Source organism: Sciurus carolinensis, chromosome 7 (assembly GCF_902686445.1).
Source record: "Sciurus carolinensis chromosome 7, mSciCar1.2, whole genome shotgun sequence".
Classification (NCBI taxonomy): domain Eukaryota; kingdom Metazoa; phylum Chordata; class Mammalia; order Rodentia; family Sciuridae; genus Sciurus; species Sciurus carolinensis.
This window is the reverse complement of record NC_062219.1, coordinates 15306563-15331831: the sequence shown is the minus strand read 5'-3', so window position 1 is coordinate 15331831 and position 25269 is coordinate 15306563. Positions and strand designations below refer to the sequence as shown.

The 25269-nt window shown below is 46.3% G+C and overlaps 1 protein-coding gene across 3 annotated transcripts; it reads right to left on the bottom strand.

The window, feature by feature from the left end:
* Window positions 1-1743: 1743 nt before the first annotated feature.
* Zbtb2 (zinc finger and BTB domain containing 2) lies at window positions 1744-24295 on the bottom strand. 3 transcript variants are annotated; one of them, XM_047559339.1, is made up of 3 exons: window positions 24035-24294; window positions 9695-9879; window positions 1744-4527 (listed from the first exon to the last, which is right to left on the bottom strand). In XM_047559339.1, exons 2-3 carry the CDS (start codon window positions 9865-9867, stop codon window positions 3156-3158), a joined length of 1545 nt encoding a protein of 514 aa, XP_047415295.1. In that variant the 5' UTR covers window positions 9868-9879; window positions 24035-24294; the 3' UTR covers window positions 1744-3155. The 3 variants fall into 3 exon arrangements, with proteins under 3 accessions (XP_047415295.1, XP_047415296.1, XP_047415297.1); XM_047559340.1 differs by lacking the exon at window positions 24035-24294 and adding an exon at window positions 23500-23624; XM_047559341.1 differs by lacking the exon at window positions 9695-9879 and having other exon boundaries at window positions 24035-24295.
* Between the last annotated feature and the right edge of the window lie 974 nt (window positions 24296-25269).

Genomic DNA, 25269 nt, shown 5'->3' with positions numbered 1-25269 from the left:
CCTTTGATACTGAATCGAAGGTTTGTCAATTGCAAGAACATAAGACCTAGCCTGGTGCACACAAAGCCAGCCTCAGCAACCTAGTGAGACCTTAAGAAACTTGGCCAGACCCTGTCTCTAGATAAATAAAAAATAAAAATGACCTCAGCGGTTAAACGCCTATCCATGGGTTCAATCCCAGCACTAAACAAAAGACCCCACAAGACTTGTTACTTGCCAAGTGCTGGGCAAACCACATAGGTTGGTGTTAAAGCAGAGAGTGACACTGGGCAGAGGTCCAAGGAGGTTCCTCTTAGTGGGCAATGGGACCTCAATTTGACCTGGGCAGGTTCTTGATTTATGCTGCTGAAAAGAATTCCGGATGTGTCAAAAGTCAGGCACAAGCAAAGATTTATTAAAGGACAGCAAATGGATACACACCCCAAAGGCAGGTGTGGGCACCCTTCACTCCTCGAAGACCCAGGGTTGTCAAGCTCTCTGATTTTATATATATATATATATATATATATATATATATGATCTTTCTTTTTTGGTGGTACTGGGGATTGAACACAGGGTGCTTGACCTGGGAGCCCTTTTTGTTTCGTTTTGAGACAGGGTCTCACTAAATTGCCTAGGGAGGCTTTGAACTTGTGAACCTCCTGTCTTGATTGCCCGAGTATCTGCTATGGGCCCCAATGCTCAGTAAGAAAACAGATTAGTTGTATCTTAAGGTAATTTTTAATTTACCTAATGATGTATACACCAGCCAGGTGCAGAGGTACACATCTGTAATCTCAGCTATTCAGGAGGCTGAAGCAAGGGGATTGCAAGCTTGAGGCCAGATTCAGCAATTTAGCAAGATCCTGTCTCAAAAAAAAAAAAAAAAAAGGCTGGGGATATAGCTCAGTGGTAGAGCACCTCTGGGGTTCAATCCACAGTATTGCAAAACCAAACACACACAAAGAACAAATTAGTCAAATTTAAAACCTCTTGGGATTGGAATAGGCAAATGAGCATTTCCGTGGGGTAGTCTTCAGTATTGACACCCAGCTCTTTCCATTTTGGAGAGAGATGGTGTTTTGCAGCCCTGCCTTGTTGGAGGTGGCCTCTGGTTGGTGCTACACGTTCCTGCATGGCCTGCCTGTCCTTCCCCCTATACAAACTTGCAGGAGCTGGACCAGGGCTGGCTGGGATCCTGTCCTCATCTGTCATGTTCCTTGTGTTTCCCATGACTTTTTGCCTTTTAGCTGTACCTTGGTCCCTCTGAGGCCTCATGAGGTGGTATGGGGGGCTGCCGAGGCTCACCCTAATTTACAGATATTCAGACATTAACTTGGCACAAGGCTATCATTTAAGTTGGGAGATGTGAATAGTCTGATTTTAAGATTAAGCCAGTAGAAACTATTTGTTATTTACTAATTTTGGTTTTTGTTGTACTTTTATTTTAATTCCTGTCATTAGGCAAGCATGTATTGGCCTCCTTTTTTCTTCTTTCTAAAGAAAGTCAGGGAAGATGGACTTTGAGCCTGTTCCTCCTCAGCCTTTGACAGTTCCTAGCATCTTCAGAGTTCACTTGTTTGATCCTCACAATTTCAAGACCCAATAGTCATCAACTTCTTCAGTTTACATTTGGAAGATGCCACTCAGGTTAGGGGAAAAGCCCAAAGTACTGGGGAGAGCAGGAAAATGACTCTCGGCCCAGTGCTTCTACATACCCGCTTCTTCTCTCTCTCTGGATAAACACACAGATTTCAGATCACATTCCCATTTAATTAAATGTTTATTCAATGAAAGGATGTATAAAAACTTACAAATCTGAGAACTCAACTATACATACAATAGGAGGATGGGATATTCAGTTTTTAACATGTACATATGGTATAGCTATTGACTATTCTCCCCCTTACCATCCCCTTCGGTTTTTACTTCTGGCTCCTATTTTGTCCTGTGAGACCACTCACTCTCTTATTGGCCTACGGGAAGATTAACGGATAACTTGTACTGCTTTCAGGCCAGTGGAGAAAATTTCAGATGTTAGGAGAAAAAAAAAAAAAAAAAAAAAAAAAAACCTAAAAGTCCAAGAATATACATCAAAATCAAGTTTTTCTCCCAACAGCAAATTCAATTTTGTCCTGATTTCTCTTTGCCATTTTAGGTACTTCAGTGAATGTTGCCGGTGAAGTATTAGCACTAACTTTCAATAAAGTTACATCTCCTGCTCACGCCTGCCCTGTAAGATGCATATTCCAATAGCCTTTTCCCTGCAGTATACACATTGATTTAAAAGCAGCTGGTTGGTACTGAAACAAATTTCCCACTGGCAACTGCTAGAAAATGGCATGTCATTTTCTATTCAGAAAGACAATCGATAGTACTTTCAAATCTGACTTTTAACAAATCTGCCAGAAACTAAAATACAGCATTTTGTTGTTCAACTTGGAAAGAAGCCAGCAATTAGCTAAGGCATGTGCATTAGTTCACCTGTTATAGCAAGTGTCCATATTTTCTCTTACAAACACACAAAGTCACAGCTTGTCATGTTTTATCCAAAAATTAAGATTGCCATCACATTATTACTTTTTCTGTTTTGCTGAAGCAGATTTCTTAACTAGTGATTTCTCTTAACTGGACATAATCTCAAAGGGTGCATTCTGAAACAAGACACCTGGAGGATAAATACTAAAAACGTTTTCTTGGGTTTAAAGTTTCCCCACACCTTCTAGGTTTTGCATAGTACAGAGCCCAGCTTTCTCTCTAAGAAGCATGCTGTATTTTCTGACATTGTTTTTCTGAGAAGGAAGACTCATTACCCAGGGAAAGTCATAATTTTAGATTACCAAATTATATTCTCGTTGTTTTGTTTTGTTACAAACCCTTAATTAGTTCCGTGTATGCTTTTAAATAATCTAAAACTTCTCAAAATCTATTTAAGTTTATAAGTACTACTGACCATTATCTTTCCAATATCCCCTGACTTAAAGTAAATATATTCCAGGTTTATAATGCACAAAGCCTTTCCAGAGGTGGGGCTGGGATGGGAGATGAGGAAGAGGAAGAGGAGTGGGGACCTGTGTGTGTCAGAGTCTGAACTGTGGAGAGCCACAGTTCTGGGCTGGGGGAAGGGAAGGAAGAGAGTTTGTAAAAATGACAGTTTCTAAAAAGACAAGCAACATTCAGTCTAGTAACACGGTTTCCTGTTCCTTTTTGATGGAAGCTAACACTGGGTGGTCAGGTTCCGCTACTTCTGAGTCCCCACTGCCCAGCAGAATGGACCGCCCCTCGTCCAGGGCAAACACGTCCGAGTTCTGGTTTTGGCATGAGTGTTTGACCACCTCGTTGGGGGTTGAGAACGTTTTGTCACACAAGTTGCACTTGTAGGGTTTGTTGGTTTGCACCAACATGTTGTCCATCTGACTTCCTTCCTCAAACGTGCAGAGTTCCAGAGTCTGTTTGTCCACCATGGTGTAGGTGTCGATGCTCTGGTTGAGGCACACGTGCCGGGCGGCCTGGTTGGCCCTGCAAAAGCTCTTGTCACAAGTGCTACACTTGAAAGGCTTCCCGGTGTGTATGTACATATGCTCCCTCCAGTGGCTTTTCTGGATGAATTTGCGTCCACATATGGTGCACTCGTACTTCCGCCTCTTCACCTCCCTCTCCTGGTCCGCCTGCTCCAGGTTGTCGATGTCGGCGATGTCGGAGGGCGGCGGGGTTTCCGACTGCTGCTGCCCATCGATGATCGGGGAATCTGAGATGTGCTGCAGCTCACTGTCACTGATCATCCCCGCTTCAGGCACTTCCATGGCGTCTTTCCCGAGGTCAGCTGCATTGCTGCAGAGCGACAAGGGGACGCGGCTTTCCCCCTGCTGGCTGGACGTGAAGGGCACGCCCGTGTGAATCTGGAGGTGCTCTCGCAGGCTGCTCCGCAGGGTGAAGCGCCGCCCACACAGGTGGCAGGCATAGTACTTTGGGAAGCTTCCGTTCCTCTTCATGATGCTCGGCTTGACGTGGGCAATGGTGAGGGACGCAGGCTGCTCGTCGGAGGAGGAGGCTTCCAGGTTGGTCTCCTCCCCGGGAGGAGGGGGAGGGACAGGAGTGGAGACGAGTTCTGGAGACAGTGAGGTCTGCAGAGGGTCCGAGGGAGTCATGTTTGTCCGATTCACCTGGGCCAGGTTGGATGTCAGCTGAGACAGCTGGGAAGCCTCGGGCGCCTGCTCCTGGCTCATCCTGGAGGTCTGTGGTCTTGGTTCTCGCCCAAGTTTCTCGGGCGCCGCGGCAATCTTGGTGGCTTGTCTCAGCTGGTGATCTGCGATCTGAATGCCATACAGCGAGGAGGCCAGTGGGAAGACTTGGTCAGGATGAGAAAAGGTGCCCTGGCTGGCGAGGCTGGCCTCCTGGATCAGCGGGTAGGCGTGCAGGAACTTGATCCCCTGCTCCAAGCGGACAGGATCGATCAACTGAGGCGCCATCTTTCCAGTGTACATCAAATGTAAAAGGTAGCTGAAGATGTCAGGCTGTATGTCAGTTGGTTTCAAACGGACACACTCGCTGGAAGAAACAAGTAAAACGTGTGAGTAAATGTCCGCCAGCGTCTCAAATGATAACAAAGCCCAGAGAAGAAAAAAACAGACACTTGAAAACAATGAAATCACATTTCCCATTTCTGAGTGTTGGAACCTCTTGGCCTCGCAGAGCTTTTAGCTAAAAGTGTAGGGTTCTGTACTGATCCAACCCAGAGCTTAGCAGCAGATCTCTTACAGTAAGAGTCTGGTGAGAAAGTGTCCTCAAGTCTAAGCTGGTATGGGGGAGCTGCACTAGATCAAAGTACTTCCGTGCTCACAGCTGCTGGAGGTACGCGGCTCTCTCCTGCATGAAGGTTGAAGCCCAGCCAGGCGGGGAAGAGCAGGGCAGGCCAGCAGCCTTCCTGATGCTGCTAGGTGGCATTAAAGAGTGGCTCGGGGACAACACGGTCCCTTTCGAATGCAATCACCAGCACCAGCACCAGCACCAGCAGGCAGCAGGGGCAATCTCTCATTCGCTCCCAGTCGCGCTCATTTTCCAGGTGATTGACCCTTTGCTTGACCCTTTGCTCAGTATCACAGAGTTGGCAAATGGCAGAACTGGGATGTGAATCTAGACCTTTCTAGTCCCAAAGCCATCACACTAAGAACCTTCAGAGCAGTCAAACAATCCTGGGTGGCAGATATGGTGGGGCTGATTATTCTCATTTAACAGATAGGGAACCCAAGGTCCCAAAAGTTAAGTAATCTATCTGAGGCACCTAAAGCAGCTAGTGGCACAGGTGATTTTCTGAAATTTAGACTCTACTGCTTTAATTACTTCAGAAACATCATCCTGATCAAGCAGCAATAAGGAAGAGGTCCCCAAGGACTCTCCACTGACTACCAGTAATGACAGAAATCTAATGCATCATCAGAAATCAGTGATTTACATATCTATGTATCATGAGATACATTATCACCCACCAAGTGAATACATTCTATAAACAATGCATTTTCAGGGATTACATCCTTGAATGTTTTTAGAATTTATAACAATTTGATTATAAGACTTCTTGGTATTATAATTCTTTTCTGTTTTAGTAATCATGTTAATTTTGTTAAATATTTTCCAGTATGCTAAATATAAACAGAACAGTGATTTGAACGATGATTTGTGATAGGACAGTTTTGAATAATTACTGTACAGCTGTCAACTGTGTATACTAAGGAGACTGCACGCAAATCACGTGACCAATGCTTGACTACAAAGTATGGAAGCCAAAGAATAAAATCAAGCATGAAACCTAGTATCACCTTCCTGGGCCTGGTGGTGCCAACTTGCAACCCCAGCTACTCGGGAGGTTGAGGCAGGAGGATCTCAATTTCAAGGCACATTAAGTTGAGACACTGTCTCAAAGTAAAAAATAAAAAGGGCTTGCGGGGAAGCTCAGTGGTAGAGCACCCCTGGGTTCATTACTACAAAATAAATAATAAACCTCAAAATCAAACCAAACAAAAACAACTAGCATCCCCTTGACAGTCCAAATAGAGGAGTGAATCTGTTTTTCCTTTCTTTTAAAAAAGACACATAATTCATTCAAATTTTCACTAGGAATCTTTTTTATTCCTTTAAATTACTTATATCCCCTGAAACAGGAATGCAAATATGGTGGTTTTTTCTTTTAGCACAAGAGGAGTTCCAACAATACTATATGAAGAGTGTAATATATTCAGATACTCTGGGGAAATTTAATAATCAAAACAGCTTCAGGGATTATGTGAAGATGGCAATAGTGATGTACACAATCAACTCCAGGTGAAGAAGGCACTGCAGGGACCCTTCCAGAATCAGGCAGAGGCCCAGGGAACCTTATATGCCTTCAGAGATACAACCTATTCCCAGACTAACAGGCTCAGGATGGACCTGGTCCTCAGGGGAGAAGGAACAGATAGAGGGAATGGAAATTCCAAGGGGGCCTTTTAACAATTTTTTTTTTTTTTAAAGCATCCATGAAAGGTACTACTTTTCCAAAAAATGCTTGATGTGAGTTATAATTTCTCTCACTCTGGTTGGATAGGTTGTCCTGTCTATTGCTTGTGAATAATCACTCCACTGCAAACCTCTCAAATTTTAAGCAGCTACGTACAGTCCCTAACGGCAAAGCCAGGAAGGAGCTAGGGAGCCCAGTGTCCACGCGGCAGTCAGGCTGGAGGATAAGGACTCCCAGGGCAGGCACTGCTGGCAGAGGGCCAGGCAGAGGAAACAGCCTATCCCTGGGGTCACAGCCAGGGCCTGGAGGGCCCAGGGAGGTATCCAGCCACCAATTTAGTTTGCTTATTTTAAAAAACTTTTTAAAAGCAGAAACTCATGTGGACCCACACGCATACACAGAGTTAGAAAACAGGTGGCATTTTTCAAAGTTCCCAATGTCACATGCCAGCCACCGCCATCCTTGACTGTTCTTACTCCCGGGCAGCCTGACCCCTCTCTTAACCACTCAGCTCGCTGTGGGCCAGCTCTGGTCCCTTCTAGTCCTCCATAGTATAACCTCGCCTAAGGTATGATTTGTGGATGTGTGCTTGGCATTAATACTTTAAGTAGGAAAAAAATGTGAATAACCTTCTAATAAGGTTTTATTTTTATTTAGTCAGATAATTTCCATATTCAATTTGTGGTAATTTCCATGTTCAATTTTTCTTTCACTGCAACTTTAAGGTAAGGCATTTTAAACAGTGCTGAGCATCGTCAGTGGGTGCCCTCGGCAAGCCCTACGCTGTGACAGCTCATTTCCCAGGGCTCGGTCTCCAGACATAAGGCAGAGACAGAGACATCTAGTGGTAACTAAGGGCATAAAATACCCTAAGTAAAACCTGGAAAGGTCCCGCTGTCCTCTCAGTCTGAGGGGCCAGGCGCAGTCACCGTGCTTCCATGGCATGTCCCTGGCCTCTGGCCAGCGTTTGCCTCCGTGAGCTTGCACTCTGCACCCTGAGCTGTGAAAGGCTGGCCCGCAGCAGCTGACAAACTGCCCATGTCACCTCTGGTGTAATTCATGCTACTGCTTAAACTTGGGACCTTCTGTCACACCAAGATCACATCCCCTTACTATAGAGACACTTGCTCACTACCTATACTTAAGTTTCCTCCATTTAACTAAAGCACATTACATTGACTTTACTCCTTGAAATTAAAATACCCTTTCTGAGACCATTTAACTCACTGTATCAAAGCTACTAAGTGCAAAGACCTCATTAGTCATCGAGGTTCTAAAACCATGAAGTGAAAGGGGTGCTTTCTTGCTTTTTTGCTGGAATCCAACCAGAGCCTCCTGCGCGCCATGCCGGTGCTCTCCCACTGAGCCACGTCCCCAGCCTGCTCTCGCCATGGAGCTGCTATCCTGTTACGTTGTTACTGGCCCTTTTGCTCCTCCAGACATTTATCAAGTGGCCTTTCTATCACCTGCATGCACCTGAGTCATCCTCCGTGGTGTCCCCATCTCTGCCCTCGAGAAACTTACAAATGAGGAGGGGAAATAACAACACGGACAACAGTGGAGGGAAAATGTCCAGCTCCTAGAGGTGGCACAAATAGTGTCGGGATCTGGCCCATGAGAGAGGAAAAGGCCACTTTTGATATTTTGTCCGGTTGACAAGGGAGATGCCACGGCAGAGGGCTGTGTGAGCTGGACTCGGGGAACGGCGAGTAGGCCAGGAAGACAGGATGAGGCCGAGGGCTCAGGCTGCAGGCCCGGGCCCTGAGGGGCAGGAGAGGAGCCTGGACGTTATTTTTGTATGCAGTGGGCATTCTCGTGGCTTACGATCAAAGACCTCACACAGTGCGGTGGCTTCCCATCCGAGGCACTCTGCAACCAAGCAGTGTTAGGAACAGCAACCTGACAGGATGTGAAAACGAATGAACGGAAAATGGAAGCCAGAAAGGGAAGGACAAGAGTGAAAGGTAGTTTGAAGAAAGCATGATCTGCGGGTTGGTAAGATGTGACTTGAAAGAGACGTTCAGCTTGGTTTACTTGAAGATTCAACAGGCAAGTCGGGGCCTTCAGGGAAGGGACTTAATTCAGTTTTAGATACGCCCAATGAAATAAAAGGAGATGTTCGATGCTAAATGATCAGCAAGTAGCCAGGATGGGGGCAGGGGGCTGGGACTGGGGTCTGCAAACAGAAAGATGGAGGCCAGAGCTGTAACCTTCAAGTTTCCAGCAGCAAAGGCAAGACCTAGATAAGCACCCACAGGAGAGTGAACAAAGAGAGCGAGGAGCCCGAGACCCAGGCTCAGGAAGGCCCCGTGCAGAGGGCTGAAGAACAGGGGACATTCAGTCATGTGAATACAGGTGAATCCTGCTTCAGAAGGAAGAAAACAGCAGCAAGTGCTGCCGAGGACAGTAGGATGGACACTGGGGGAAAGGGTGACCTTTGAGACACGACATCAGCAGAGTGATGGGGAGGAAACCACAGTGCAAATGACAGGAAGAGCGTGGGATGAGGAAGGTGCACGAGAGGACACAGATGGCCCTTTCAGAAGGTTCGCAGTCAACTAGAGGAGAATAGTATCTCCACTGGAGCAGGCAGCAATGTCCAGGAGCCCTGCTCTCCCACAGGCTGCGGGGAGGGGGAAGGGACGGAGAGTAAAATATAAAGTGCAGAAGAAAAACGAGAGGTACAAGGGAGGTAGGAGGACCATTTCCCTCAGACACCAAGAGCTCTTTTCTCTGAGACACTTAGAAGAGAGAGGAAGAAGAACCCGGAGCAAAGATAGAAAAGAGGGAAACTAGGGGAATTCATGTCCTCCAGCTTCTCAGTAGAGTGGGAGACATGAGACAGGGGATGCTGGGGGCTGGAGGAGCCAGAGGAGGGCTTAGACAGCGAGTCCCAGAGCGCTACCGCAGAAGGGCTGTGGAGGACTTTGGAACGGGCCTGGACACGCCAATCCAGACCCTGCAGGTGACACCACTGAGGCTATCTTGAGGGGGAGGGGCTGCGAGGAGCAGAGAGGTGGTGATTCTCAAGTGCTGCTGAAAGCATGAGTGACCAAGAGGGCAGGGGGCAGGTGGGGTCACAAGGGAACCGGGCACCTAGGAGCCGAGGGAGAGGCAGAGAGACCCGCGGTCTGGATGAAGGCAAAGAGTGTGCTCAGTGGGCAGAGGAACATGGAGGAGGACGCCCATAGTCATTAGATTATTATCAATCACTTTAGTTACCTGGTCTGATGGACAAACAACATCTTAAAGTAATTGGAGAATGAAGCAAGAACTGATTTGTGTGCCTTGAAGTACACATCGCCGATTGCAACCGTGCAGTCACACAGGAAACCAAACTCTCGCTGAGCGTTTAACTGTTGCAGTAGAATAAGTCCATGGTTGGTCAAATCCATTTTTTTAAATATCTGCAAAGTAAACAATTTTATTTTTAAGAAAGGTGATTCACAAATCAGAATGTGTCCTTTATAGTCATCAATAATGATCATCGCTAACATGTCATCTCAGGTAACGAACGTGTCAAGCACTGCTAAACATGGTCCACAGATTAACTCGTTTGTCTTCATAACAGGCCTAGGAATAAGGTCTGCCATGACTCCCGGCTTACAGATGACAACATATGGGGTAACTCAGGGGGTTCTGTGACTTGCCCAAGCTTACACAGATGGTATGTGGAGAAGCCAGGAAGAGAACCCAGGTTGTCTACCTCCAAGCATCCAGTCCTTGGCACAGCAAATATTCCTGGAACAGACAGTCTTTTGCAGATCCCAAATACATATTCTAATGATCATCAGAATTGGTTCAATCTTCCGTAGAGACAGATTAGTTAAAGTGTTGGGGTGGAGTTACAGTAAGGCAGGATGAAAATCTCACTAAATCTGGGGGGACTTTCTAGCTCCTCTTCATGCGCATGCGGGTGATAAGATGGTTCATGTATCTCCTATCCTTTTGACTCTTAACACCAACCCCCAGGGAGGAAGCAGGTCTGGTCTCTGCCTCCCTTTTGTGGAGGAGGATATGGGTTTTGAAGATGTGTAAGGAATTTGCCCCAGGCCTTCCATCTGGAAGGTAGGGGGAGTCAAAATTTAAATTTGAATGTTCCAATCAAATTTCTCTTACTGGAACATCATCCCCGCAACCTAGTAGAGAAACTACCTGATTCTTCTGCCCAGCTCACCAAATCCCTAGACTACTCCCTTTTCACAAACAGCATTTATAAAAGCGCACAACACACAGACAAACATTATACTTCTCGGTGAGAAAAAAGTGAGTACTTTCTTGTATTTTGGAACAAGGCCAAGATGTCCCTTTTCGCTGGAGGTACTCACTAATGCAATAAAGCAAGAAAGGAAATAAAAGGCATTCAGAAGGCAAAGGAAGAAATAACTGTGTCCCCCTCTGCAGATGACATGACTGCAATGTAGAGAATCTCAAGGAATCTACGATAACTCCTAGACTCGATAAGTTTGACAAGGTCATAAGGCTACAAGATAAATACACCAATCTAATAATGAACATATGGTCATTGAAATTAAGAATGTAATGCCATTTATAATCACTCAAAAATGAAATACAGAGGTGTAACAAGGTGCTGGTGAATAAAATCAAGAAGTGCTAAATAAATGAACAGACACACTATGCTTATGGATAGAAAGACTTGACATAATAAAGATGAGTCTACCCCAAGTTCATGTAAGTTTGACACGATTCCTATCAGAACTAAGATTTTTTTGGTATCTAAATTATTCTAAAATGCATATATTAAAGGCAAAGGAACTGGAGTAGCTAAGACAATTTTTAAAAAAGAACAATAAAATGGGATAAAAAATCAGTCTACCCATTTTTACGATGTATTATATTGACATAAAGTTATAAACTTTGGTACTGGCAGAGAGACACACAGGCCAATCAACGCAACAGAACAGAGAACCCAGAAATAGACCCAAGTAAATATGCACAATTGATTTTTTTAAAGAAATTAATTACTTTATCTTAAATTAGACAAAATTTTACATACGCAATTGATTGCTGACACAGGCACAAAAACAATTCTGTGAAGGAAGCAGAACCTTTTCAACAAATGGTGGATCAACTGATTTCCACAGGCAAGGCAGGCAGGCAGGCAGCATCCTGGCTGAGCCTCACACCTTACATACAATGAAACTGAATCATCACAGGCTTCACTGAAAAACTCAAGACTGTAATATGTTTGGAAAAATCTTTAGAATCTAGGGTTAGGCAAAGAGTTTCTACACTTGACATGAACAGCAGACTATTAATAAGAAGAAAGTAATAAATTGATCTTGTCAAAATTAGAAACTTTTGCTCTGTAAAAGATTCTGTTAAGAGGATGAGAAGACAAGCTAAGACTAGGAGAAAATATCTTAAAACTTTTGCAAAATATCCCTCCAAAAAAGGGCTAACATCTGCAATACATAAAGAACTCTCCAGGGCTGGGGATGTAGCTCAGTGGTAGAGTGCTTGCCTAGCATGCTCAACCAACCAACCAAAAAAACCCCAAAACCCCCACAGCACGCACACACACACACACACACACACACACACACACCCTCAACTCAACAGTAAAAAACAATTGAAATAGAAGATGTGCAACAGACCTGAAGAGAGATTTCACCAAAGAAGATATACAGATGGCAAATAAATACATGAAAATGCTCAATGTCATTCCCTAAGGAAACATAAATTCAAAACACAATATCATTACATACCTATCAGGATGGTTAAAATAAAAAACAGTGACAATACCAAGTGCTGATGAGGATGGAGAGGATGTACATTGCTGACGGGAATGTAAAATGGTGCAGTTTCTTCGGCTATTTTTGGAAAATAGCAGTTTCTTTAAAAACTAAACATGCAACTCTCATGTGACCTAGCAATTGTACTTCTGGACATTTACTTCAGAGAAATGAAAACCATGTTCACACAAAACCCTGTATGCTAATGTTCATAAAACTTGATTCCCGATAGTCAAAAACCAGAAATAAATGAGAACTAATTGCTGTGTCCCTATTGGAAAGCTACTTGGTCATGTGAAGAAATGGAATTACTGATACATACAACTTGGGTGAATTATGCTCAGAGAAAAAGGCTAATTCCGAAAGGTCACACACTATGTGACTCCCTTGATATAATACTCTCGAAAACTGCAGAAATGAACAGACTTGCAGTGGTGGGGTACAGGGGAGCAGGTGGGTGTGGCCACAGGAGGATTCTGGTGATGACAGACAAGTTCTGCAGCTGGATGACGTCAATGCCAATATCCTGGCTGTGGCACTATACGGTCCTAAAATCCTGCACGATGTTTCCACTAGGGAGATGGGGCAAAGGATGCACAGGATCTCTCTGCGCAAAGGTGAAACCATTAGGACTAGGAAGGAGGGAAGGAAAGGGGTCATGATGAGAGTCAGAGACGCTGCCGGGCTGCAGAGAAGCGCACTCTAACCTGACCCACCCAGGACCACTTAGAAGCTTGTCTTCAAGGCTGCTGTCTGGTGCCAGAGCACAGCCCGTCCCCGTGTGCTAAGCTCCATTCTCTAGCACAGTGCATCATCCTCAAGACCCACCTGTGCAGGGCCGCCCTGCCACCACCGACTCTGCTCAGGCTCATCTGTAGTCCTAGGAGCTTCCAGTCCCACACCTTTGGTGTCACCTTTGACAGAAGCATCAAGCACTTCACCAGTTACCCCTCGACGGGCTGGCTTACTATTAGCTGCTCATGTCCACATGCTGCTCATTCAATTTCACATTAACTCCCTGGAGATAGTTAAGGTACGCCACTCACACTTCATCAGTGAGGAGACTGGCTCAGGGTAGGTCGCTTGCCCAATGAGTTCAAGAAGTGGAATCCAAATTAAGGTTCACATGATTTATCAGAATGTCCTACACAAATGGGAGTGCAGTGTTTTTTAAACTAACAGGAAATATCATTTTTACTGTTACTTCTAAGTATGTACACTTGCTAAGAAAGACTCAAATACAGCCAGGTGCAGGGGCACACACCTGTGATCCCAGCAATTCCAGAGGCTGAGGCAGGAGGATGGTAAGTTTGAGGCCAGCCTCAGCAACTTAGCAAGACCTGTCTCAAAATAAAAAATAAAAGGGCTGAGGATGCAGCTCAGTGATAAAGAGCCTCTGGGTTTAATCCCTAGTACTAAAAAAGAAAAAAAAAAAAAAAAAAAGAAAGAAAGAAAAAGACTCAAATATTTATGGACAAACAAAATGTGAGCACCACCCAGCTATTCCCCCATTTGTCCACACTCTGGCTAATCCTGGGCATTTAATTACTGCTTCACCACTTTTAAAGGAACCTTTGCTGAACATCACTTTTTTACTTTCTATGAATTTAATGAAGATATGAAGCATATTTTACATTAATTGGCCACTTTTATTTCCTCTAGCATCTCTACATGAGTTTTACCGATTTTAGTCTTTGTTTTTCTTTTCTTTTTGCAGTGCTGGGGATCAAACCTGGGGCTCGCATATGCTGGACAAGCACTCTGCCACTGAGCTACATCCTCAGCCCTTCCACTTTTCATTTTGAGGCGGGGTCTCACTAAATCACAGGGGCCTTGCTAAGTTGCCGAAGCTGACATCACAGGGACTGCCACCCTGCCCAGCTCTTGGATTTTTTTAATATTGATTTTATAAAACTCATTGTACATAAAAAAAATGAGCTGTGTCACATGATGCTAATATTTTTCTTTCTTTCTTCCCTCTCTTCCTCCCCTTCTTTTTTTGCAATGATAGGACTGAACCCAGGGCCTAGTCAAGTGCTCTACCACTGAGCTAAACTGCCAGCACCGTCATTTTCTTTGGATTTTCTTTAGTTTTTTGTTTTTGTGGTGCTGGGGATGAAACCCAAGGCTTGAACACAGTAAGCACATGATCTGTTACTGAGCTACAACCCCAGCTGCAGGATTTTTAGCTTCTACATAGTGGATACATACAATACTATCTCCTTTGACACAGCTAAATGTCTGGCTCCCTCTCTTTCCATAAACAGATTAATAAGAGTGTCCTATTCAGTCCATAAGAATTAAGCCATAATAAAAATGCAGAATGTTCCTTTCTATAAGGGAGTCTACTTGCTATTTTAGGATCTTGATTTAAGAACATCTCTTAGATCAGGAAACAGTGAACAAGAGTGTTCAAATACAGAGGGAAGAACCCTCTCATGGGCTCTCAGGGACATGAAGCAAGCAAAGGAGGAAGGCTCGAGGGCAAACGGCAGGCTCAGAATTTACCTGCGGAAAGACACACAGATCAAGTCTAGAAAATCTTAACTCGAGACCAAAAAATATTTCTCAGGGAAAAAACCAAATACAAACTCCTGGATTCTTCCATATGAGGACTGACCTGAGAAGGGGTGAGAGGGTGGAGGAGGCTGGGTCACTGGCAACGCCACCCGCCACCCTGCCCAGCCACAGAAGTGCCCTCTTCTAGATCTTTCTCTCCTCTTTCCTCAGCCTGACCACACCTCACTCGTTTCCATGAGGCTTAAATTGTACAAAGATGCTGTGCAGGCTGTCGAGGCGGCCACCGGTCCCCATGGGAAACGGCATGGCCCCACCTCCACCTCCCCCGGCTTGGATGACAGGCTCACCAGGTCAGGCAAGACCTCTGCTGAGCCATGGATGCTTCCTGGCCCGCTCTGTGGTACTTCATAGTCTTCCTTCTGGTTCCTTCTTCCCTGTGCTGGGGGTCACACTCTGGTCTGGCCTTAACTCTGGCTGTTACCTTACTCCCTACCTAGGAGTCCCCTCCACCCTTTTTCTTTTGGTATTGGAGACTGAACCCAGGGATTTAACCACAGCTACATCCCTAGCCCTTTTTTAATCTTATTTTGCTCAGGGCCTTGCTAAGTTGCTGAGGTTGGCCTTGAACTTGCAATCCTCCTGCCTCAGTCTCCTGAGTTGCTGGGATTACAGGTGTGTGCCACCGTGGCTGGCCTGGGGAGTCCTCTTGCTGTGTTCTCTGTGCCTGGTCCACAGCCGCCTCCCACTGCACCCACCTCTACTCAGTGTCCCACAGGAACCCTAACTCCGTGGAGGGAAGAGTGACCTCAAGTACACCCTATCCACGCATCGCACTTCTACAAGGGACAATGAAAACCTGGGGCGGGAGCCTGTTCTGTATTCCCCACCTCAATGTCGGCACCACCACCGCCCTTTGACCGAGCCAGAATCCCGACACGGCCCTCAGGCCAGTTTCTCTTAGCCCTCAAGTCAACTGAAACTTCCCCCCACGCCTCTAAATCTTGGTGTTTGTTTGTTTTTAGATAAATATTTTTGGTTGTTGATAGACCTTTATTTTATTCATTTATTTACATGTGGTGCTGAGAACTGAACCCAGTGCCTCATGCGTGCTAGGTGAGTGATCTACACTGAGCCCCAGTCCCAGCCCCCCATCTTAGTTTTACCCCCCCAGTCACCTCCCATTCCCATTTCTGGCCTATTCTGCCCACCTTGTAATGACCAGAGATTGTTTCCAAGGGCAAGCCTGATGGCACTCTCTGGCTCCACATCGTCCTGTGGCTCCGAACCCATAGCACAGCTTTGTCTGCGCCACCTCACTGCTGCCATTTTGTACAATGTGCTCCGGTGCCGATCCTGCTCAACTTCACACTTACTAACCAACCAACCAACCACCCTCTAAAATGGGGGTCCAGAGCGGTGTTCTCTCTTTATCCTGCAAGTAGACATAAGCCATTTAAAACCCTACAGGGACGGGGCCTTTTGCACATGAAGAGGCAGGAAGCCTATATTATCAGCATATTCCAGGGGAAGGACAGTTGGCACTATATTCAGTATATTAAAAGGTTTTTCAATTTGCAAACAAATTACAACACAAACTCTTCATGATATTAAAGTGTCTAATTATTTTCCTGAGCAAGATCGTCAGTTTGGTGATCTTTACAAAATGATTATCAAGTGTGGAGCCTGTTCTGAAATCCAAGCACTATTAAAATCATGTTTCTGCTGGAGATGCAGCTCAGTGGCAGAGCACTTGCCTAGAAGAGGGAGGCCCTGGGTTTGATCTCAGCACTGCCAAACAAAAATCCTCTTTGATCTGAGTGTGCTGATCATGGAGACAAAATGATATTTCACTCACAACTTCTGATGAGCAGAGAGCTAAGCAGAGGAATGACAATTTCTTTTCCCAGAGGGCCCAGAACGCCCAGGCCATTATTAGCCTCCTAACAGTCTGTAACACTCACTGCTCTGAGGCCTGACCCTCTGAGCTGAGCACTTGACCCTTCATCTCTGACTCACCCCAGTCAGGAGATGGGCATGTGAACAGGGGCTTAGAACTTATGCTTGGTCCTTTGGACATGCTACTTTCAGAGACATCTCGTCACAGACCTACGTACATGTTCACACACATATGTACGTGCATGCAAGCCTGCCCTGACCCTAGAATGCTCTTCTTGGAGCATCCGTGAACGTGCCGGTGAGGTCGGCAGTCCGACATTCCTGAAAGCTAACACATGGTCCTTATCATTCACTACTCTACGTGCCTAGCATTGTGTTTAGTATTTGCTAAATAAACTGGTAACTACTTGTTCAGAGAAGGCTGACGAGTTCTCTAGTCACACTTGGTCCCTGATCGATTGGAATAAAAGCTTGGCTTCTCTTACTCTGGGCTGACTTAAAAGAACTCTCATTAATTTAATGTGTACTATATTTTGGAAGAATTTTTCAGTTTAAAAATGTCACTTGGTACTTCCTCCTGCTAACAATTATCTTCTGAACCTGCTTTAGAGTTTACCATGATCCTGCAGGGCAAAAAGCCTGAGAAGAACGAGGCACCACTGAGGTCCAGTTAAGACTGTGCTCTTTATCTTAGAAACAATGGGAAGCCTCCACAGGGATGTTCTGCCTGCTACACAATGGCATAGCTCCACTCCAAAGACAACCTGGCTGCAGGTGCACCACCGCCCAAACTGGGGAGGAGGGACAGAGGGTGGGCGGGAGAGCCTTTCTTGTGGAGAGAAAGCTAGGTGGTGGGGACCAGGAGGAAGGGACTAAGCAGGATTCCAAAGATATTCAGAAGATAAAAAAATCTAGAACAATGGCTGGCGGGTCAGGTGAAGGAGGGTGGGGAAGAACCACAGGCTCCAACAGGACTCTGAGACTTCTTCCTTCTCCAGCTGGGTAGGTGGTGCTCTCCACCAGGGGGAACAAGGACCAAGTCCCAGGTGGGAGGGGAAGAGCATGCTGGGTTGGAGATACTGACAAGACTCTCCCTCTTCGCCCCCTCTATGTGGAGTGGAGAGTGAGTACCTATTGATAGCTGATACTGGTCTGGGGCTCAGGAGTCCTGTGACGGCGGTGGTCTTCAGAGAAGCCAGGCTACCTGACTCCAGAGCCATGTCCTTAAATCACTGCTCTTCCAATGGCCAACCAATAAGACTGTCTTCTGGGTACACGCTTCATTCTCTGGGCACTACCTGCCTGGTTCCACCCAGCACTCCTCCAAGTTCATTTGTGTGTGTGTGTAGGACTGAGGATCAAACCCAGGGCCTGATGCACACTAAGCGAGTCCTTTAGGTCCTTCACCACTGGGCTACCTCCCTAGCTCCCAGCTCTTCTCTTTTTATTTTGGGACAGGGTCTTGCTGAATTGCTGAGGCTGTCCTCCAACTCTCAGTTCTCCTGCCTTCGCCTCCTGAGCAGCTGGGGTTCCAGGAATGCGCCAACACTCCAGTCCCTCCTCACACTTCTTAAAGATCCTGGAGACAAAGGGCTGCCAAGGACAGGACACCGGAGGTAGAGTGCTTGCCTCGCAAGCACAAGGCCCTGAGTTCGATCCCCAGTACCGCAAAAAAAAAAAAAAAAAAAAAAAAAAAAAAAAAAAGAAAAACACTGTTAATGCTAATGCAACTTCAAAAACACAACGACATAAGAAAATCACCTGTCTTTCCTAAATTAGAGCAGTGAGTGGAGAAGAGCTGAAGAAAAGGAGTGACAGAGAGGGGAGGCAGTTTTTGAAAGTTTTTTTTTTTTTGGTAGACTGCTTTCTTTTTTGTGTATATATATAAAATATGTTTAAAAACTAAGTAAAAACAAGAATTAAAAAAGAAATAAGAATAAAACTTTCCAAAGCCAAGTATAGATCCTCTTTTAAACTATTTAATACTTTGGGTTTTTTGTTGTTGTTTTTTGGTTCACCCTTGTTTCCACCTTTGATAATGGGACACTGACCACTTAGCTGTCAAGTGCTTTCCGTTGGGCTGGTGCTTAAACAAGTTACTCATCTTTGAAGATGCAGCTGAATGGGACACATATAATCACATAACTTTTTGACAATCTAAGTTTCTCCTTCACTTCTGGTATGAGAACTGAAAACCAAAACAGCTTTTGGGGATTGATGAATCACCTTCTAAAGATAATAGCTCTTCGAAGACACTAAATACCACTCAGATCATGCATTTCAAGGGCACTAAAAGGCTTCTCTGAAGTCCTTGATTTTATTTAAGTGAAGCATAAATAAATGCTGTAATGCCCAGGGCACATCAGTAACAGAAGTAGCTTTACTCACAGTAAGATGGATTCTTTCAAGTAGTTTAGACCACTTATCAGGATAAAAACTGCCTTTGCAATTAGTAGTATTAAAAATTAATGTCAGGAGAACCCATGAAGGAAACCTGTATGACACTGGTCATTTGAATTTCAACATATTTTAAAACTGCAACTCAAAGATAGGAAATGCATCTTAGCTGTGATGACAGACTGGTACATTTCCCCTAACATTTTTTAGTTAACCCTCTTCCAGAGTAATTAGAAAAAGGAGTGGCATAAACTAATAGCACTTATTTTCACATTGGAAAGCACTGCATTCGTAAAAAGATTTGTCTTTGCAATTATACTTTGCTTATGTTTTAAATTTCCACACGCAAATAGCGGTAAGGAGGAGACATACCAGGAATATTTTTGGTGTCAAGTTACTAGTCTGTTAGAGAATTATGGCTAATAAAAAGTTGATATTAAAGTGATAATTCTGAAGGCATTATGCTACAATCAACTTTAAGGAAACCTATATATGATTGCCCCTGGCAAAATTAAAAACCCTAATCTGCTTCTACTAACCAAAGTAGAGATTGGTTTTCTGTTTTATGTACCATATGACAATTTGTAAAATTTAGATAATCTAAAGAAAACAATCACTTACAGGTCTAGTTTAAGATGAGTTACAAATGTATTTAACTGAGGTCCTACTTGAACAGTACATTTCTGTATTTTAGAAAAGAGTCTCTCCAACTTTTTGGTGTTAGGACACCTTTATATTCTTTAAAATTATTTAAGACATTAAAAAAAAAAAACTTATTTTAAGCCAGGTGTGGTGAAGCATGCTTGTAATTTCAGCCACTCGGGAGGCTGAGGCAGGATTGCCAAGTTCAAAGTCAGACTGGGCAACTCAGTTAAGACACTAGGGCACAAAAAAAAAAAAAAAAAAAAAAAAAGGCTGGCGATGTAGCTCAGTGGTAGAACATTTGCCTAGTATGCTAAGGTCTTGGGTTCATCCCCAGTACCAAAATAAACAAACTTTTGTTTATGTAGATTACAACTAGTGATATTCACCATATTAGAATATATGGAATTCAGAAAATATAAAACTTAGAAATTTAAAAAGGTTCGATTAAAAAAAACCCACCATACAATAATGAATAACATGTTTTAATGAAAGTATTTTCAGAAACAACAAAATAGTTAAGTGGCTTTTAAAATATTTTTCTAATTCTCTTTAATAGAGGACAATTGGGTTATTGGATTCTGCACTTACTCTGCTGTAGGTTTTTTTTTTTGGGTGCTGAGAAGTATTTTAATAGTCAAAATATCAGGTAATTCTGAATATTCTTCTTTGATATTACCCCAAAACTTGACAAGTGTTAGCTTTTTAATGGCTAGTTGTGCAATCTGGAACTGTAGCAACGAGTGAACCTACTTTGTTTTGGTAAAGTTCACTGGTCTATGCACTTTGAATGGAATTTTACACATGCATGATTTTAACAATTCATCGGTTATTGGCAAATACTGGCTCACTGAATTATGCAAATTTTCCCATTGCCAAAACAGGACAATAATATCTTGGTATTATTATGAAAATAGTTTTGACCTCAAGGACTCTTGATGATTCTGCACCTTCTTTTGGTGCTGAATTTGGAGGGTACACACAATTTTAAGGAATGCTACACTGAAACCTCTTGCAAAGTCAAAGTAGTTCCCTTCGTATTTGTCCATATATCTATATATGTGGCTTATAAATTCCTACTTTTACAAGGAGAGCTTTCCTGTAGTGAGAACAAGAGTCATCCAATGCATATGAACTGGAGATTGTGCATTTGGGTTTAAATACCAACCTCTAAGTTGGCCTCTAACATGTAAGAATGGCCCTACCTGTCTTGGACTGTAATTCATTGGTAATTTTTGGCTACTGATTCCACACCTTTTTTTCTGCCTGTGTTATCTGGGCTGAACCCAGGTCCTCTAGCATGCTAGACAAGGTCTCTACCATGGAGTTACACTCCCCAGAACTTTTTATGTTTTGTTCTGAGACTTGGTAAGACCCTTGAACTTGTGATCTTCCTGACTCAGCCTCCCCAGTAGCTGGGATGACAGGTGTATACATCCATGCCCAGCTGATTTCACTTTTTTTTTTTTGGTACCAGGGATTGAACCCAGGGGCGCTCAACCAGAGTCATATTCCCCAGCCCTTTTTAATATTTTAAAGACAGGGTCTTGCTAAGTTGCTGAGGCTGGCTTTGAACTTGTGATCCAGAGAGCTGCTGGGATGTGACACTGCACCCAGCCTGATTTTACATCTTAATGGCAACATTAGCATTGTGTAAACATTATTTTATTTACTACCAACTCAAAGCAGTATTTTAAAGTTTATAATTTCCTAATGAAAGCTATAAATTTATAATTGTTTGTAATTAATAATCTGAGCTTAAGAAAGCTCTTAAAATGTTCTCAATCTAATGTTTTTAGAATGTTCACAATAATTTTCCCTTCAGGAAAAAAAAAATTCAATTCCCTTTTATGTTTTCAGGATTGTGTTGGGAGACGCTAAGAAAACAAGGAAATAGTAAAAGTGATATGCCCTTTTGCCAGACGCAGTTTGAAATTTATGATAAAAATCTTCCTCCCCTGTGCCTGACACGTACTACTTGACCAGCGTTTCAAAGTTCCAACAGGGAAAGGCAGGGAAAAGATAGTGGGTCTGCGGATGAAGCACCAAGAGACACTGAGAACTAGCAGGTGGGTCCCCCACCTAAAGAAGCTGGTCCCGAGCGGATGCCACACATCAGTCTTAGGCATTTTCTTCACTCCCTCTGTACCCATGGTGTATCACTTCTTGTATTTTTAGATATTATAAACGTTTCAATAACAGGCCAACTCTTAGGCTAGAAAATAAACATAAATTACACGTTTATTAAATGAGAAATGTCCAGTTTAAAAGAAAGTAATATTAGTAGTAAATTACTTTCTTTTTAAAAACTGCCTTTTAACAGTTTGCAAACATCTGGTTACATACCAGCATTATTCAGGGAAAAAAAAAAAAAAAAGAAAAAAAAAAGAAAAAAACAAAAACAAAACCCCAAAACCCAACTACTATTATTTTCGGCTTGTGGTAAATCAGAGAAATGGATTAAATGTCTTAGCTAATCTTATAATTTCATGTTCCAGACGCAAATGCTAGGGCTCTCTCTGCACACCCTGTGGGCCATCAGGGTGTATACAGATGGTCTAGAGAGCACAGGTCTACGGGTTAAGCAAACCCTGACCATCCTAGAGTTCTGTGAGTCCGAAATCCCGACCTTTTTGCCTTATTTACCAAAACATGGGAACGAACAGCATCCAGACTCACGCACTAAGACCCACTGCAGCTGAAAGCGCAAGAGAACAATGCAGAGGGTGGGGGAAGTAAGGGGCTCGGTGGTTTCCCTGGGGCACAATCGGGAGTTGGAGCGGCTGGGTGGAAGCTCCCGCCGTGACCATTTTCACACTGCCCTTCCTCGCTTTCTTCTTTGCTTCTTTAATTCACGACCAGCTAAAGGCGACAGCCTCGCTTCCCATGCAGCCTCCGACTTAACGGTTCTCTTTGCGGCCTTGTCTAGAAACTAATGGTTTGGGGGTTTCGCTGCACCCGGAAGACGACTCGGGCCCAGACGGCCTCGCGCAGCCACCTCCCCTTCCCGGAGCCCGGCTGCGGTTGCCACCGCAGTTCACATCCCGGCAGCGCGGCCTCATGGCGCAGCGGATCGCCCGTCCAGAGGAAGCTCAAGGCCGCTGGCTCTACACCCGCCCCGACCTCAGCGGGCGACACTGGCGGCCACCAGGGTGACCGACGCGCTAGGCCGCCCAGAGCCGCCCAACGGCTGCCGGCCCCACCCCACCCGGGCCCCTGAGGCGGGGGCTGGCCTGAGGCGGAGCCGCGGCGCGCCGCGCAGGGTCCCGGGGCCCCTCCGTTCTCGCCGGCCCCGCCCCCAGCCCCCGGGGGCGAAGGGGAGGGGAGAGGAGGGGCGACGCACTTCGGCCGCGCCGCACGCTCGCCGCTTCCCTCAGCCCGCGTGCGCGCGCGCGCCCGCCCCAAGTCCCGCGGAGTTTAACACAATGCCGACGCCTACGCCGTGCGCAACGCCCCGGCCGGCGCAATAGCCCCGGCGCCGGGGGCGGGGGTGGCCCAGCTAGAGAGAGGGGATGAGCGCGCGCGAGAGCCGCAGACAGCGCGAGACCCGAAGAGGCCGGAAGCGCGCGTGCGCGCCCCCGCCCGCGAGCGGGGAGGCGGAGCCGCAGCAGTAGCGGCAGCAGCTGTAGGAGCCGCTGCAGCTGGGAGAAGCGCCAGAGAGGCCGGGCCTGCTCCGGTCGGACCGGATCCCTCCCCTCCCCCTCCCTCTCTGCTCCCCTCCCCCAAACCCACTTCCGCAGCTCGCGGCCTTGCCGCCGAACCAGCAGCGGCGGCAGCAGCAGGAGGCGGCAGCGGGGCGTCCGGAGGATTACGCACCTGACGGGCCCGCCTCTCGGGGCTCCAGCGCGGGACGCTCACCGGCCGCCGCCGCTCGGGACGCACTTCGCCGTGGCGGCGGGAAGGGAGGGACCGGCGACGGAGAACGGAACGCGAATCGCCCCCCTCCCCTTCCTCCCTCCCTCCCTCCGATCCGCCACCCGCCCTCTCGGCTTCCGTCCCCTCCCCCTCCCGCAAAGCCCCGGATGGAGCCGCCGCCGACTCGCCGCCGCCTGGCTCCGGGGGATGGTTTTGTCAGGCGGCCAGAGCCCCGGCGCCAGGCGCAGCCGCCACCGCCCCCACGGGCCGCCCCTGCCCTCGCTTCCCAGAACCGGGTCCCGTGGGGTTCGGTCCCTCCGCCTGCCTTCACCCGGAGCCTCGGGACGGGGGTCATTCGTCGTCTTTGTTGCCACCGCCGCTGCCGGAACCGTTTGCGAGCTCCGGTGGCCCCCGCCCCCCCTCCGCCTTCCCGGAGCCCGGGCCGGGGGCGGCACGTGGGCACCGGCCCCGGGAGGCGGAGGCGGTGCGCGCTTACCTGTCGCCGGTGCTGCTGCGGCGGGGGGTGTGGAGGAGGCAGCGCTAGGCAGCTTCGGCCGTGCCGTCCTCCCCGCCGCCGCCGCCTCTCCTCCTCGCTGCTGCTGCTGCTGCTGCCGCCGCGGTCGGTGTCTCCGGCGCGGCGGCGGCGGCGGCGGCGGGGCTTTTCCTGTCCGGTTACGTTAAGGTCACATGACCGAGAGAGCGGAGCGACTAGTGCAAAGAGGCTGAGAGCGGCTCCCGCCGGGGGGGAGAGGCGGCGAGAGAGCAGTGGCGGCAAGAGCCCCCTCCGCCCCCCCAGCCGCTCCCCTCCCCCCGCCCGCCTCCGCCTCCGCCTCCTGCTGCTCTGCCGCCGCCGCCGCCGCCTGCAGCACTAACTACACTGCCGCTCCCACCCAGGCTCGGCTCTCTGCTCCAGCCAAACTTCTGCGAGCCATGTGCAGCCGAGGCGAGGAAACTTCTCTGCACCTATTGGGGCTGGAGGCTTGAGTTACAAGCCCCCTGTTTACATACATAAGTGTTTAGGTAGGACATACCCTCGAGACGCTCGGGGTACAGATGAGAGCTGCTCGTTTACTTCTCAGCTTCTGATTGACACCTCTTGGCCTGTACCTTTATCCCTTGACATCCTGTATTAGCTTAGGTTTTCATCTTTTAAGACGTGGAACCAGGGCATTGTTGTAAATCACTAGCATCTTTCTTGTCACCGAGTGGTAATTGAAAGTCATACTGGAGTGTCGTGGTAAGAGGGCAGAGGTGCTTCCTCAGACGAGTTGAATATGGTCTAAGCTTTCTGTTAGGATTGAATGTGACGGTTATTTCAGAAATTGGATTTGAGTTTTTCAACTTTTGGTCCAAGAAAATGAAAGTCTGCACAGCGTGTTGTTTAAGAAGAGTTGACTCTCCTATTAAGTTGTGGTCTTTTGAGGTGATGGTCGAATGGATTCCATACTTGTCCTTCGTAGATTTTGGGGTAGGGTAAATCTTTTTTAAAGGGAGAGCCTGATACACGGTAACATGTCAGGGGAATTGGAATTCCCTGGAGGTCATCAAGTTTTACTTTTTGGCTATTTTACCTTTTTTTTATTTGAAAGTACAGTTGAGTCCTTTGAGGACTGGAGTTTAATGATTTATTTTACATATCTAGGATTTTTTAGACTTAAAGGTTAAGGCTTGGTTCATAAAGATACAGAGGCAGCAGTTCCCAGGTTACTCGGTTTTAAAGCATGCTAACCT

Coding starts and splice junctions, on each gene's coding strand:
- Zbtb2 (XM_047559339.1), bottom strand. CDS start 9,867: ATGGATTTGACCAACCATGGACTTATTCTACTGCAACAGTTAAACGCT. Junction 4,528..9,694: donor TTGTTTGTCCATCAGACCAG/GTAACTAAAGTG, acceptor TGTTTCTTCCAG/CGAGTGTGTCCGTTTGAAAC.